Consider the following 13821-nt stretch of genomic DNA (forward strand, 5'->3'; position numbering starts at 1 on the left):
ACGTACAGAGGGACCTGGGTGTCCTTGTACACCAGTCATTAAAAGCAAACATGCAGGTGCAGCAAGCAGTTAGGAAGGCAAATGGTATGTTGGCCTTCATTGCAAGAGGATTTGAGTACAGGAGCAAGGATGTCTTACTACAGTTATACAGGGCCTTGGTGAGACCGCACCTGATGTATTGTGTGCAGTTTGGGTCTCCTTACCTAAGAAAGGATATACTTGCCATAGAGGGAGTGCAGCGAAGGTTCACCAGACTGATTCCTGGGATGGCAGGACTGTCATATGAGGACAGATTGGGTCGACTAGGCCTGTATTCACTAGAGTTTAGAAGAATGAGAGAGGATCTCATTGAAACATATAAAATTCTGACAGGGTTGGACAGACTGGATGTGGGGAGGATGTTTCCCCTGGCTGGGAAGTTTAGAACAAGGGGTCACAGTCTCAGGATACAGGGTAGGAAATTTAGGACCGAGATGAGGGAAATGTTTTTACTCAGTGGGTGGCGAACCTGTGGAATTCTCTACCACAGAAGGCTGTGGAGGCCAAGTCACTGAATATATTTAAGAGGGAGATAGATAGATTTCTAGAAACAAATGCCATCAAGGGGTATGGAGAAAAAGCTGGAATATGGTGTTGAGATAGAGGATCAGCCATGATCATATTGAATGGCGGTGCAGACTTGAAGGGCTGAATGGCCGACTACTGCTCCTACTTTCTATGTTTCTATGTTTCTATGCATTGCAGATATTGTAACGTGCAATTTAGTGTACCACGGTAATTCAGCATTATCTTAATCACTGATCATCAAGTTGTAGTTAAGACCAGTGTCTGAGATTACTGCAAATTGGTGAGATTACTCTAGGAGTAAACTCCTTAAATAGCTGACAAGTTAACAGCGTTGGATAACCAATCTATTGAATAGATTAAACTCTATGTGCTGCTAATTAGCATGTTTCAGGGCTTATACGGCCTTGTCCTTATGAGTAGCATGGTCCCCGGGATGGTGACATTTTTTTTTTTTTTTTTCGTAGCCAATCTTTCCAATTCTTTGTCAAATCACAAACGCCAGAGGTCACCTTGCACACATCAAGGATCACTCTGCGCCAATGCTCTTAGCCAAAAGGCCGAGAGCCACTGCACCGTTCCTGGAAGTACTGCAATACCAGGTTCGTGCCATGGAGGTGGATGGGTCAGCAACCCCACACACCTCCGTGGAGGTGGATGGGTCAATCCACCCCACCCACATTAGCCCGCTTGTCTGTTCCAGCTGAATCCACCTTACTCATAAGTGATCTTGGCTAACTGGATTAACTATCACCTTCCTTGATCTCAGATACTTTTACAGTTAGGTGCCACACTTATTTCTGCCTGTAACTAGCTCATATTTCTGTGCAATCTGACTTTCATAACCTCTTATTCTCTGACCTTAATATACTTGTACTTGTAAAGGTACCTTTCTGCATCTGCTAAGTAAAGGTTACCACAGAAGAAGACATAGGCCAGAATTTTGCCAGTGCTCAGAGGATGGGATTGAAGGCGGGTCAGCTTTAAAATTTGAAGTGAGTTGGGACCCCACTGTCAACCCACCACCATGCTTATTTACCAGGTGTCGGGTCTGTCAAGGCTAAACAGACCCGATTCGCAGCGGCAGGGGAGGCAATTTAGTCATTATGACTTTGTTAAAAGGCTATTAAACACAATTTTGAGGTCAACTTACCATTTTTCCATGTTTTCTATGAGGTTGCCTCTGCTTGGGGATCACGTCAGGTAAAAACGTCGGGGGTTGTGTCAACAAGTATTAATTTCATTACCTGGCAGCTGCAATGTGCTATAAAAGCTCCCATCTCATAGCTATTCACTTTCCAAGATCAGAACCTATTGCTTACTGCATTTGGAAGGCACATTGAGCTTTATGCACGTTACAAGTCTTTGGAGCAATCTCTCACCATTCACAGATCTTTTCTGTCATCTCTACTTCCCCTGCCAGCTATTACATTAGTGTTGGTACCCTTGAAACTATCTCACCTTGGACCTCAGAATCACACCATGATTAGCCCCAACACCAACATCACCAGTTAAACCAGGAACACCAACCTTCTCTGCAATCAACTGATGCAGCACAGGACACAGCGCATCAGAACCCAACCACATTGCTGCCTGGAAGACCAGGGATGGCCTCTCCATGGCCAAATTTACTTCACTTGATGCTGTACACCCTGGCTGCTACATGATGCATCAGGTTGGCACCACCCCACACCAGCTCCATAAATCATCCCTACAATGCCCAAGCCATTCCTTTCACACTCATCACAATTGCAGGGGTTACCCTTGTGTCCCACTGCAACTCACTAAGCCACTTCCAAAGGTGCACACAAATATGTCCAAGAACGTAAAGTGTTGAAAATAAAGGTTTCAATGTTTGACAACACATTAACAGAAACTTTACATGAACATTGTTGAAGACATCCAAGTGCCTACCCTTGTTGTTAGTTGGTATGATTGGACTGGGATGAGGGGTGAGTGTGAGGGGTGGCTAGTGAAATGGGGAAGTGATAATGTAGATAGAGAGAGAGGGATAGGTGGAGATGCAAGGTATGTTGGTGCGAGTAAGGATGTGCAGGAGTAGGGTAGGGAAGGCAGAGTGATGGGGATGTGATGAGTGGCAAAGCAGGATGAGGTTGAATGTGGCTTTGCAGCAATGTTTCATGATCGACTGAGATCAGTGAAAGGTTTGCGTCACTGCAGCCAGGTCCCCCTGATGACATCCCTGCTTGTGTACTCCTGTGCAATGTGCAACCAGGCTGCATTGGTGTCCTGGGTAGGTTTCTTCCGCCCATTGGAAGGGAAGAGCACCTCCCTGCATGCTGTGACTCCTTTCAGAAGCATCTGGAGGGAGTCATGGGAGAGCGTGGATGCCCCTTTGTATAGTGCTCGTCAGTGTTTGAAGCAGCTCAATACAGTAGAACACTGACAGCACAACTGTCAAAATCACTTTAAGGAAATCAGCTGATGACACGTCATCAAATAACGTCATCAGATCGGTTTCCTTTTAATTGTCTGGAAACTCGCTGGGCAGGCTTAACAGGCCCCATCAACGTAAAATCACTTCTGCAGAGCAGATTGCAGCCAGCAGCGGGACCGGACCCCAGCCGCACGAACCCACCTCAGTAGGCAAAATCACGGCCAAAGAGAATCTTCTTCTAACTACAAAATGCATTATCACGTGGCAGATGAAATTTAACGCAGAGAAATGTGAATTAATACATTTTGGTAGGAAGAATGAGGAAAGGCAATATAAATGGTACATTTAAAGTTGGTGCAGGAACAGAGAAACCTGGGGGTGTATGTACACAAATCTTTGAAGGTGGCAGGAATAGTTCGGAAGGCTGTTAAAAAAGCCTATGGGATCCTTGGCTTTATTAATAGAGGCATAGGGTACATAGAGTACAAGGAAATTATGCTAAACCTTTACAAAACATTGGTTAGGCCTTAGTTGGAGTATTATGTTCAATTCAGGGCACCACACTTTGGGAGGGATGTCAAGGCCTTGGAGAGAGTGCAAAAGAGATTTACTAGAATGGTTCCAGGGATGGGGGACTTCAGTTCCGTGGAGAGACTGGAGAGTGCTGCACTATCAGAGGTTCCGTCTTTCAGATGAGACGTTAAACCGAAGCCCTATCTGCTCTCTCAGATGGACCTAAAAGATCCCAGGGCTCTAATTCGAAGAATACAGGGGCGTTATCTCCGCTGTCCTGGCCAATATTTATCCCTCAATCACCATAACTTAAAACACTTATCTGGTCATTATCACATTGCTGTTTGTTCATTGTTCACAGTCCACATTGTTCACATGTCAGACACGAGACTCCCAAAGCAAGCGCTCTACTCGGAACTCCTTCACGTCAAACAAGCCAAAGGTGGGCAGAAGAAAGGTTACAAGGATACCCTCAAAGCCTCCCTGATAAAGTGCAATATCCCCACTGACACCTGGGAGTCCCTGACTAAAGACCGCCCTAAGTGGAGGAAGTGCATCCGGGAGGGCGCTGAGCACCTCGAGTCTCATCGCCGAGAGCATGCAGAAATCAAGTGCAGGCAGCAGAAAGAGCGTGCGGCAAACCAGTCCCACCCACCTCTTCCCTCAACGACTGTCTGTCCCACCTGTGACAGAGATTGTGGTCCTCGTATTGGACTGTACAGCCACCTACGAATTCATTTTAAGAGTGGAAGCAAGTCTTCCTCGATTCCGAGGGACTGCCTATGATGCTGTTTGTAGAAGTTTGCTGGGTACAAATTGGCTGCCACGTTTCCTACATTACAACAGTGACTACACTCCAAAAATATTTAATTGGCTGTAAAGCGTTTGGAGCATTCAGTGGTCATGAAAGACACTATATAAATGCAAGTCTTTCTTTAAATTTAAAGAAAAACTTTTCATACAATTAACTAAACTGGGTAATATGTGTCTGAAGGATTCACCTCTTTCAGTATCAATCACTTCGAACAGATATATAAAGGTTCTTGAAAAAAGCAAAGTTAATGAGGTATGGATACCTAGGCATGGCCAAGTTCTACTTTTTCTCTCCTAACGTTCTAATTTTTCCTTCAACAAAGAGTTTTACATATGATTAGATAAGATACAGCATACTTATGTGCAACTGCAAACTATTTATGATCGGAGTCATCAATGTTAGCTGTCTTATCACCGGTGTGGAATGTTGGTTAGATAATTGTCTTGTAGTCTTAATTAGTTTTGTTTCCCAGCCAGTTCCCAGCATTCAGTTTAACTACTGACTCCATATTTTGTTGCTATTTTTACTAAGACTGCATTTTCAGAACATAATCCAAGCAATTTACAAGGCATTTTTTCTAAATACTTAGTTTCAATGGATCAGCTGATTTGATATATAACTTAAACTCTTTCAACTGCAGTCATTGTAAACAAGAAACAGAACTTTTGGCAAATATTTGCTGAATGATGAAACTGTTGGTAAACATGGTGTCATAGCAGATTTAATCGATGACCTGCTTACGTAATAAATCTTGCGAAACTTCAACTAATCACACAGTAAAAGTGAATGTCAGAATTATTAACTGGAAACATTCAATTTTATGCCAAACATGATTGATAAAATGAGGGAGTAACTAATAATACAATCTCAAAGCAGCATTATTTTATTAGTGATATTGTTAACATGTTTCCTTCCCCCAAATGGTCCCTTTATTCACTTCATCAAGACTCTTTTTTTGCTGGCGCCTTTTGTTAAGGGCATCAGCAGCCCTCTGGTACTTCACCCAAGTTGCCAGTCTTCATGTGTGAGCCTAAGACATTATCAGCAGGTTATTTGCCTATGGAGAAATAATAGCCAAGCCAAATTCTACCCTCACCCGACTTCCATCTGAATTTGCTTTGCAACAGTGATCACCAGCAATCAGCAATGAGAAACTTAGCTCATTTTCCCTTTCCCCATCCCAGGGCTAATTGTAATGTTCCAACTGATGCCCAGCTGAGACTGACCAACTTATCACATTTTAGGAAATCAATCCTACGGCCTTTTGATTGCATGGCTGAGTACTACCTTTAACCATCATCAAGGAAACTGTTGTTGCATTAACTTATATTTATAACTATTCTGATTAAATGGAAAATAAGTTACATTATTGTTACCTATGTCTCATGAACTTGCAACACTACTTATTTTAAATTTAATTTTCATTTTCTCTTCACTTTCCCAAAACACCATCTCACAAACATCGTAAATCATAGCTACAATCCAGAACTCTAGCTGTTACATACTCACGTTGTACTGAGGTTTTTAATTGAAACAGTGGTTTTGAAACACGCATCCATCTAGGTCTAACAACTATCACTCACTTCAAGTGAAACTCACTTATTTGGGTTAAAATTTAAATCTATTTTTCTGTATCTTCGGACCAAAAGTAAACAAAGTTCCACCGTGAAATGGATTTGCAATCTGTCTCGCTCTCTTTAATTATAAATCTCATTCCTAACATACCCCTGATGTTGACAACTCTGCTTCTATCCCAAGTGGCAGCTAGCTATATGATTCAGCTGGACATTTATCTCATTACAGTTTGGGTTCATTTTACAACATTTTCTATTCAACATCCTGGTACTGGTGTTTCCCCAGGCTCCTCAAGGCACTGAGCCACTTCTGCTAATCATAACCGGATGCCGTATGCTACCATCTTGTTCTGTGACAAGTTGAACTCACAGCTTATTCATAAAGGCCAGCAATGCAAATTTTAAGTTGGTGATCTGTACAGATCTTCCCCAACATCAAGGAACATATGTAGCCCGAAACGTAAAGCCGCTATTGCAACTTGGAAATATGTGCAATTGTTCCAGGGTTGCTACTGCTGCTTGAAAGTCCATCCTGTAATAAACAGGGTGGAAATAGAGTTCTCAGAGAGCAATGACCATGGGACACATCTCCTAATACCGCACCTGCATAATAACTAATACTGTCACTACGCATACAATATGAATATCTGCCATTCTCCTGCATTAACAAACAAAATCTTGATGTAAAAGAAAGAACTTATATATATGTAGGGTCCAAAGCATTTTACAGCTAATTAATTAAGTAGGCAAAAGCGGCAACCAAACTGCACACAGCAGAGTCCCACAGACAGCAGTCTGATAATGACCAGTTAATCTGATTTGGTGGTGTTGCTTGAGGGATGATACCAGGAGAAATCCCCTGCTCTCCTTCAAACAGTGTCATGGGTTCTTTAATGTCCACCTGAAAAGGCAGACATGGCCTTGTTTTAATATCTCATCTAAAAGACAGTGCATCTGACACTGCAGCATTCCCTCAATACTGTACTGAAGTGCCAACCTAGATTATGTACTCATATGCTGCAATGGGAATTAAATTCACAACCTTTTGACTCAAAGGCAAGCGTGCTACCACTGAACTAAGCTAGCATTTATATGTGTGCATAATAAGCTCTAACCATGAGTATATAATTTGCTATGTTTCTTTCACTTTATGTGAGGAAATTAGTAAATTTGAAAAAAAAAATTTAATTAAATGAATTACAATGTTGTCATTAAGTTTATTTAGTGTATTGTTATCAATACACTATTGGGAAGAAACTCACACTTAAGCTAATATACTTTAATTTTGTTTGATATGTCTCTGATGCAATACTCAAATCATACCTACTGCTGCCATTATACACTGTCTGGTCTCTGGAAATACTTTACCCAAGTAATATTTATATATATATAGTTTAAAACGCACTCTCCAGATATGTGCTCAAGGCTGAATTTATTGTTGGCGAGGATGATTTTGTTTGATGCGATAAATGTTGCTTCTCTCAGTTCTTGGAGGTTAAGTCTCTGCTCAGATTGGATGCATCTTTCAGTAAACAGTTGACAAGAGAACAGCTAATTAAACTATTTTTGTTCTATTTACTGGTCAGCTTATTGCAGTGTTGCCTACACTTGCTAGTCCCATGATTTGTGGAAGTTTTTTTAGATCAAATCAGTTGTAGAACATCGGAACCTAGCTTGTGAAATGCTCCCTGCTGCACATGGGCAAGTTAAATATGTAGAAAGGTACACTTAGAATTTCCATGTGAAATGCAAGAATTAAAACTCTTATGCAAATCAGTGGATTTGTGAGTAAATTGAAAGCCTTAGTAAGTTGTACTGGAGGCAGCCACACTGAGGATATTTTTACACAGGGATCTGGCAGGTGTGAGAGGTTTTTGCACTGTGGTCATTTTGAACTTTGATAAAGATCTAGCAGTACAATTACAGATATTAGCCCTTATATTCCTCTTCCTCCCGCCCCCGACTGGAATTCTAATCAGGCACAGGTCACCTGAAGTGATCTGACCTGAATCTGTCAGGATTTGGAGCACGTGGTGTCCACCGGTACGCTCGCGGCCTTCCGCGAGAGGTGGGCACCGGAGGGGCTGGAGTGCATCATCACGCCCGGCAACCAAATTTTAATTTGATTTTATGTTTTAAAGTTTAATTTGTTTTAATTGCCGGTGTTTTTAGTGTCCCCCCTCCCCTTTTGTAGGGGGCACTTGTAGAAAAATATATATATATGATTTTAGTGCCCAAAAAAAAACTTTAAAAAAAAAACAAACAAACAAAAAAAAAATACAAAAAACAAAAAAAAAGGGCCTTGTAAATGTTTTGTGCGTCCCCCAGATCGGGGGGGGGGCCACGATTTAATGTTTTCGTTTCCCCCAAAAGAGTTCTGTCAGGATTTGTGGGTTCAATTTATTAGCATTGCTTGATGTGCCCCAACCATGGGTCTGCACCCTTTATGAGGGGCTTGAGAAAAGTATAAAATGCTGTAATATTTAGGGCCCAGGCCTGGACCCCAATGTGGACCCCACAGCTGCCATTTGGTAGGCTGATACATCTTGTTTGCACTTAGTCTACCAACCAGCTGATGTTCTCCCAGGCCAGGGAATGGAAGTGTCCTCCAGGCCATGTCTTATTTTACATCACTAAACGTGTTTGAGGTAGATGAAGGCCCCTTCCCTAACAATGCCCTGCACTGTAACTGGGTCCTGGTCTAATTGAGGGCTCTTTCACTAAACTTCTGTCAGTCCTACGGAGGAAGTACTCCAAGAGGACCACAGATTTCTCAGAATAAGGGGTCAGCCATTTAGGACTGAGAGGGGGAGAAACCTCTTCACTCAGAGAATGGTGAATCTTTGGAATTTTCTGCCCCAGAGGGCTGTGGAGGCTTATCTTTGAGTATATTCAAGACCGAGATCGATAGATTTTTGAATCATAAGAACATAAGAACATAAGCATTAGGAACAAGAGTAGGCCATCTAGCCCCTCGAGCCTGCTCCGCCATTCAACAAGATCATGGCTGATCTGGCCGTGGACTCAGCTCCACTTACCCGCCCGCTCCCCGTAACCCTTAATTCCCTTATTGATTAAATATCTATCTATGTGTGACTTGAATACATTCAATGAGCTAGCCTCAACTGCTTCCTTGGGCAGAGAATTCCACAGATTCACAACCCTCTGGGAGAAGAAATTCCTTCTCAACTTGGTTTTAAATTGGCTCCTCCGTATTTTGAGGTTGTGCCCCCTAGTTCTAGTCTCCCCGACCAGTGGAAACAACCTCTCTGCCTCTATCTTGTCTATCCCTTTCATTATTTTAAATGTTTCTATAAGATCCCCCCTCAGCCTTCTGAACTCCGAATAAAGACCCAGTCTACTCAATCTATCATCATAAGGTAACCCCCTCATCTCCGGAATCAGTCTAGTGAACCGTCTCTGTACTCCCTCCAAAGCCAGTATATCCTTCCTTAAGTAAGGTGACCAAAACTGCACGCAGTACTCCAGGTGCGGCCTCACCAATACCCTGTACAGTTGCAGCAGGACCTCCCTGCTTTTGTACTCCATCCCTCTCGCAATGAAGGCCAACATTCCATTCGCCTTCCTGATTACCTGCTGCACCTGCAAACTAACTTTTTGGGATTCATGCACAAGGATCCCCTTCCCTTTTATAGGGGGCACTGGAAAAATCTGATTTTAGTGCCCAAAAAAAAAAAAAAAAAATGAAAAACACAAAAAAAAAACCAAAAAAAGGGCCTTGTAAATGTCTGGTGTGTCACCCAGGTCGGGTGGCACGGTTTAATGTTTTATGTTTTTGCAGGTGAACTCCAAAAAGAGTTTCATGCACAAGGAGGGGCCGGCGCCTCACAACTTGAGCCGCCTCGGGGAAATCCCCTCCGTGCCTTTCAGTTCCGCGCGGAGGGGTTTCCTGTACGGGCTGCTCCTGCACACTCTCAACTTTGCCATCCTCGCCGGCCGTCCGGACACGCCATGGCGTACCATCTTGCCATCCGGAGGAGGCGGGGTTCCCCGATGGAGGGCACTCTACGCAGGGGTCCTCCCACTATTCATCGGGGACTTGGCCTGGAGGGTGGTGCACGGAGCAGTGCCGTGCAACAAATTTTTAAGCCGGTTCACGGACTCCCAGGCCGCCTGCAATTTCTGCGGTCTGGAGGAGTCCGTGTACCATGTTTTTATTGAGTGCACAAGGTTGCAGCCCCTGTTCCATTATTTGAAGGGGCTGCTCCTGAAATTCTGGCTGCACTTCAGTCCCACTCTCCTGATCTTTGGGCACCCTGTGCGGAGGGGAGCGGGCAGGTCCGAGGGCCTCCTCGTAGGACTGCTCCTGGGCACGGCCAAGGGAGCCATCAGCCGGTCCAGGCAGCGGGCGGTCGAGGGGGTCGTTCAACCTGACTGCCTGCCTCTCTTCCGCTCTTACATCCGGTCCAGGGTGTCCTTGGAGATGGAGCACGCGGTGTCCACCGGTACGCTCGCGGCCTTCCGCAAAAGGTGGGCACCGGAGGGACTGGAGTCCATCATCACGCCCGGCAACCAAATTTTAATTTGATTTTACGTTTTAAAGTTTAATTTGTTTTAAATGCCGGTGCTTTTAGTGTCCCCTTCCCTTTTATAGGGGGCACTGGAAAATTGTGATTTTAGTGCCCAAAATAAAAAAGAAAAAAAAAGAAAAACACAAAAAAAAACAAAAAAAAAGGAAAAAAAGGGCCTTGTAATGTCTGGTGTGTCACCCAGGTCAGGTGGCACGATTTAATGTTTTATGTTTTGTAGGTAGACTCTAAAAGAGTTTCATGCACAAGGAGGGGCCGGCGCCTCACAACTTGAGCCGCCTCGGGGAAATCCCCTCCGTGCCTTTCAGTTCCGCGCGGAGGGGTTTCCTGTACGGGCTGCTCCTGCACACTCTCAACTTTGCCATCCTCGCCGGCCGTCCGGACACGCCATGGCGTACCATCTTGCCGTCCGGAGGAGGCGGGGGTCCCCGATGGAGGGCACTCTACACAGGGGTCCTCCCACTATTTATCGGGGACTTGGCCTGGAGGGTGGTGCACGGAGCAGTGCCGTGCAATAAATTTTTAAGCCGGTTCACGGGCTCCCAGGCCGCATGCAATTTCTGCGGTCTGGAAGAGTCCGTGTTCCATGTTTTTATTGAGTGCAAGAGGTTGCAGCCCCTGTTTTGTTATCTAAAGGGGCTGCTCCTGAAATTCTGGCTGCACTTCAGTCCCACACTCCTGATCTTCGGGCACCCTGTGCGGAGGGGAGCGGGTAGGTCCGAGGGCCTCCTCGTAGGACTGCTCCTGGGCACGGCCAAGGGTGCCATCAGCTGGTCCAGGCAGCGGGCGGTCGAGGGGGTCGTTCAGCCAGACTGCCTGCCTCTCTTCCGCGCCTACATCCGGTCCAGGGTGTCCTTGGAGATGGAGCACGCGGTGTCCAACGGTACGCTCGCGGCCTTCCGCGAGAGGTGGGCACCGGAGGGACTGGAGTGCATCATCACGCCCGGCAACCAAATTTTAATTTGATTTTATGTTTTTAAGTTAATTTGTTTTAATTGCCGGTGCTTTTAGTGTCCCCTTCCCCTTTTATAGGGGGCACTTGGAGGAAAAATTCGATTCTGTGCCCAAAAAAAACCCCAAAAAATTTTAAAAAGGGCCTTGTAAATGTTGGTGTTTCCCCCAGATCGGGGGGCACGGTTTAATGTTTTTTGTTTGCTCCTCAAAGAGTTTCATGCACAAGGACCCCCAGGTCCCTCTGCACCGCAGCATGTTGTAATTTCTCCCCATTCAAATAATGTTTCCTTTTACTGTTTTTTTTCCCCAAGGTGGATGACCTCACACTTTCCGACATTGTATTCCATCTGCCAAACCTTAGCCCATTCGCTTAACCTATCTAAATCTCTTTGCAGCCTCTCTTTGTCCTCCACACAACCCGCTTTCCCACTAATCTTTGTCATCTGCAAATTTTGTTACACTACACTCTGTCCCCTCTTCCAGGTCATCTATGTATATTGTAAACAGTTGTGGTCCCAGCACCAATCCTTGTAGCACACCACTAACCACCGATTTCCAACCCGAAAAGGACCCATTTATCCCGACTCTCTGCTTTCTGTTCGCCAGCCAATTCTCTATCCATGCTAATACATTTCCTCTGACTCCACGTACCTTTATCTTCTGCAGTAACCTTTTGTGTGGCACCTTATCAAATGCCTTTTGAAAATCTAAATACACCACATCCATCGGTACACCTCTATCCACCATGCTCGTTATATCCTCAAAGAATTCCAGTAAATTAGTTAAACATGATTTCCCCTTCATGAATCCATGTTGCGTCTGCTTGATTGCACTATTCCTATCTAGATGTCCTGCTATTTCTTCCTTAATGATAGCTTCAAGCATTTTCCCCACTACAGATGTTAAACTAACCGGCCTATAGTTACCTGCCTTTTGTCTGCCCCCTTTTTTTAAACAGAGGCGTTACATTAGCTGCTTTCCAATCCGCTGGTACCTCCCCAGAGTCCAGAGAATTTTGGTAGATTATAACGAATGCATCTGCTATAACTTCCGCCATCTCTTTTAATACCCTGGGATGCATTTCATCAGGACCAGGGGACTTGTCTACCTTGAGTCTCATTAGCCTGTCCAGCATTACCCCCCTAGTGATAGTGATTGTCTCAAGGTCCTCCCTTCCCAAATTCCCGTGACCAGCAATTTTTGGCATGGTTTTTGTGTCTTCCACTGTGAAGACCGAAGCGTAATAATTGTTTAAGGTCTCAGCCATTTCCACATTTCCCATTATTAAATCCCCCTTCTCATCTTCTAAGGGACCAACATTTACTTTAGTCACTCTTTTCCGTTTTATATATCTGTAAAAGCTTTTACTATCTGTTTTTATGTTTTGCGCAAGTTTACCTTCGTAATCTATCTTTCCTTTCTTTATTGCTTTCTTAGTCATTCTTTGCTGTTGTTTAAAATTTTCCCAATCTTCTAGTTTCCCACTAACCTTGGCCTCCTTATACGCATTGGTTTTTAATTTGATACTCTGCTTTATTTCCTTATTTATGCTACGCCCTGCCTGTTTTTTGGTGGTTTGCTTCGGTGTTTTCGGATGATAACTCTGGTTGGATGTATTCCTGGCAATTTCATCACAACCTCCCGCCGCCAAAACTATTCAATGTCCCTCCAAATTAGGTCTAACTGCAAGTCACACACATTTTGTGATTGATGTGGTGTCCCCAATCTGATCCAAAGTATCCCAAAGAACTAAATACTGTAATAGAAACATAGAAAATAGGTGCAGGAGTAGGCCATTCGGCCCTTCAATGAGATCATGGCTGGTCATTCCCTCAGTACCCCTTTCCCGCTTTCTCTCCACACCCCACAATATTTAGAAACCCAGCTGATTGTTGAGAAATGCCATTAACTGGTTCTCAATCTCACTGACCCCCAGCCCCATTGTGTCCCCATCACCTGCTGTCCTGAGGCCTGCCGAGCCCGAGCCCGCCCCCGGCCTGGCCGGGCTGATGGACAGCTGGGCTGTGCAATGAGGGGGCCGGAAGTGGAGTGGCGGGCGACGTCACTTCCTCGGCAGCGGGCGCAGGGGCGATAAACGGAGGCGGCCGCCCTGAGCCTGCAGCTTCGGCAAGTGGCCCAGAAACATGGCGGCGTCCTCGGCCTCGGCTCGGCGCCTGCAGACCAAGCCCGTCATTACCTGCCTCAAAACCTTCCTCATCGTCTTCAGCTTTGTGTTCTGGGTGAGTGCGGGCCCGCGCGGCCCGGGGGCGGGGGGAGAGGGGGCGGGGGGAGAGAGGGCCCGGGGGGAGAGAGGGCCCGGGGGGAGAGAGGGGCGGGGGGGAGAGAGGGAGAGGGAGAGGGAGAGGGCCCGCGCGGCCCGGGGGGCGAGAGAGGGCCCGGGGGGCGGGGAGAGAGGGGGAGAAGGGGCGGAGGGAGAGGGAGAGGGGGAGAGGG

General features: G+C 45.4%; 1 protein-coding gene and 1 long non-coding RNA gene across 2 annotated transcripts in view; one reads left to right on the forward strand and one right to left on the reverse strand.

Moving 5' to 3' along the window:
- LOC139265518 (uncharacterized) overlaps positions 1-13406 on the reverse strand; it is a 62782-nt gene extending 49376 nt beyond the window's left edge. Inside the window, exon 1 of the long non-coding RNA XR_011593562.1 lies at positions 13324-13406. This is a non-coding gene — a long non-coding RNA (uncharacterized lncRNA). The remainder of the gene's footprint in view (positions 1-13323) is intronic.
- A 17-nt stretch (positions 13407-13423) lies between these two features.
- Positions 13424-13821, forward strand: part of LOC139265519 (tetraspanin-7-like) — a 35397-nt gene continuing 34999 nt past the window's right edge. Inside the window, exon 1 of the mRNA XM_070882535.1 lies at positions 13424-13607. Within this exon, the coding sequence (XP_070738636.1) occupies positions 13512-13607 (96 nt within the window). The 5' untranslated portion in view covers positions 13424-13511. The remainder of the gene's footprint in view (positions 13608-13821) is intronic.

This window comes from Pristiophorus japonicus, chromosome 6 (assembly GCF_044704955.1).
Source record: "Pristiophorus japonicus isolate sPriJap1 chromosome 6, sPriJap1.hap1, whole genome shotgun sequence".
Classification (NCBI taxonomy): Eukaryota; Metazoa; Chordata; class Chondrichthyes; family Pristiophoridae; genus Pristiophorus; species Pristiophorus japonicus.